General features: G+C 49.4%; 2 protein-coding genes across 2 annotated transcripts in view; one reads left to right on the forward strand and one right to left on the reverse strand.

The window, feature by feature from the left end:
- Window positions 1-279: 279 nt before the first annotated feature.
- Window positions 280-1,081, reverse strand: LOC112464257 (interstitial collagenase-like; the record flags this gene model as incomplete). Its single annotated transcript, XM_025031128.1, has 1 exon — window positions 280-1,081. A coding segment is annotated over exon 1 (802 nt), but the record flags the coding sequence as incomplete, so codon positions are not given.
- A 520-nt stretch (window positions 1,082-1,601) lies between these two features.
- Window positions 1,602-2,155, forward strand: part of LOC112464256 — a 1,252-nt gene continuing 698 nt past the window's right edge. The window contains exons 1-2 of the mRNA XM_025031127.1: window positions 1,602-1,779; window positions 1,932-2,124. Coding sequence (XP_024886895.1) covers window positions 1,673-1,779; window positions 1,932-2,124 — 300 coding nt within the window. The 5' untranslated portion in view covers window positions 1,602-1,672. The remainder of the gene's footprint in view (window positions 1,780-1,931; window positions 2,125-2,155) is intronic.

The raw sequence follows: 2,155 nt of genomic DNA on the forward strand, positions 1-2,155 counted from the left end.
TCGCCGGACGGGGATTGATAGGCAGCGGTCACGCGCGTGTAATTGTCATGTGATTCGAGAGGGCTAAAGGTCCGTTGTGCGTCCTACCGTCCAGATCGATCGACCAAACGTTACGTTTGTACGAGATGTACATTTGATTTTCCAAAATCAATATCCCGTTCACGCGATCGAGGCTGCACAGGTCCGGCGACGGCGGCGGCGGCGACGGCGGCGGCGGCGACGGCGGCGGCGCTGGCGTCCGACGCGGCTTATCGTTCTGAATTTTTTCACCGTACAAACGTTGAATGTCGGCGATGTCGTTTTCGTCGAGTTTCACCGGATACTGCTGGTCCGGCTGTATCGCGAACATCACCGATGTTGTGCGCCTGTTGTGCGCCAATCCGAGGGAGTGGCCGATCTCGTGCGTCAGCGTGTAATGCAGGGAAAACTTATCCGCGGGATGTTTGTTGACGTAAATGTGCCACGGCTCGTCCCCGTCGACGTGCACCTCGGAAACGAATCCCGCTTGGTCCGTCGGGAGAGACGCGTGGGCGAGCACGTTGCCAGGGCCGTCGAATTTGACCGAGCACAATGCTCCGTTTACCTCGGCGTTCGTGTTATAGTGTAGTAGGCGTCGCCAAGATATTATAATGTCGGCATTCGACGTTTCGGAGCGTTCGAACGTCAATGCAGAATGTTGCGACCACAGGTCGAACGCGGCCTGCGCTGTGCTCAGCTCGGTTTCGTCGGCTAAGTGAAAATGCCACGTCAGGTGCGTCTTCGGCCATTTGGACAGGCTCGCTTTCGTTCCGTGCTTCAGGATATCTCGGAAACCGCATCGCGGTTTACTCATAAATTGCAGCGTTTCGTTGTTGGGCGTTCCGTCGCCGGGCAAATCGTAGTAATTCTGAAAATCCTTGAAGGCTTTGCGAAAAACGTCGTTTCGTCTCTGAGCCGGAATCGCGTCCACGTCTTTGGACAGATATCCGTATTTCAGCAGGTAGTCGAACGTGAACGCGTAATTGTCGTCCGTAATTGTGGAATTGATGCACGCCGCGGCGTTAAAACACGCGGTTAACGCGATTATGTACGTGAGCCGCATCGTCGAGAGCGAGAGAAAGACGGTGAAACCGCGATGACGGCGCGTCGCGGTTTGAGCGCGATCTCGACGAGCGCTCCGAATGCGAACGTTTACGCGATAACGCTCGTTAGCGACAACGCGTATAGGTGGCGGTGCGGCGGGGGTCTCGGGCGTGAAAAAAAAAAATGCGTCAAAGATCCCGACGGATGAGTCGGCCCGACAAGGAAAAATGCGTTAATTATTTTTCTCGATGCGTATTTTCCATCGATTTATATTTTCCTCACGCTATAAAATGCTATTGAGTCCGGCGGATGAGTCGGCTTAATAAAAACAATGCATTACTTATTTTTCTCGATGCGTATTTTTCATCGATTTATAATTTTTTCACGCAATAAAATGCTATTCTTAGTATATTTTTCTATCGCAACACTCATGGCCAACACCCCTTTTTTTACCATATATAAGAATTCGAGACTAGACTTGGGCGTAGTCTATCCGCACTCTTTGAGTGAACTCAAGACGATGGAGAAAATTAACGAATTAAAATGCGTGTGTGATATATTACAAAATCAAAATACAGCCCTGACGAGGGAGATTGAGGATTATTGCAACATGGTGCGGCAGTTGCAGCAGCGCGTGAAGTGCTTAACGGAAAAGGTGCCTCCCTTTTTGCAACTCACCGTTCACGTGGACGAGGACGCCGCAATGCTCGAAAGAACGTGAGTATCGCTTTCAAACGCGAAATTATTTCTTATAATATAATCAAACGATAAATTTTATATTTATGTATATTTATAATTATTTACAATTATTTATATTTATTATTCATATTTATATTTGTTTATATTTATTAATTGTAATTTTTGCGTAGGGCTATCATTACTTCCTGGGTGAAAAAATCTCGGAATCAGATCAGATTCTTCGTGACGAAACTTCATGGGATGCATAGGGACATCGCGCGGCTGGACTCGCGCGAAGAGGCGGGTCGTCGCGAGAGAGACGACGACGAGGGGGGGAATTCTCCGAACCTGAGCTGCCAAGAAACAGTGACCGACAACGACGATGTCCCCGCCGCCGTATGTTGCGTCTCCCAAT

The sequence above is a fragment of the Temnothorax curvispinosus genome, unplaced genomic scaffold, assembly GCF_003070985.1.
Source record: "Temnothorax curvispinosus isolate PA1 unplaced genomic scaffold, ASM307098v1 QBEX01014052.1, whole genome shotgun sequence".
In the NCBI taxonomy this organism is placed as follows: Eukaryota; Metazoa; Arthropoda; class Insecta; order Hymenoptera; family Formicidae; genus Temnothorax; species Temnothorax curvispinosus.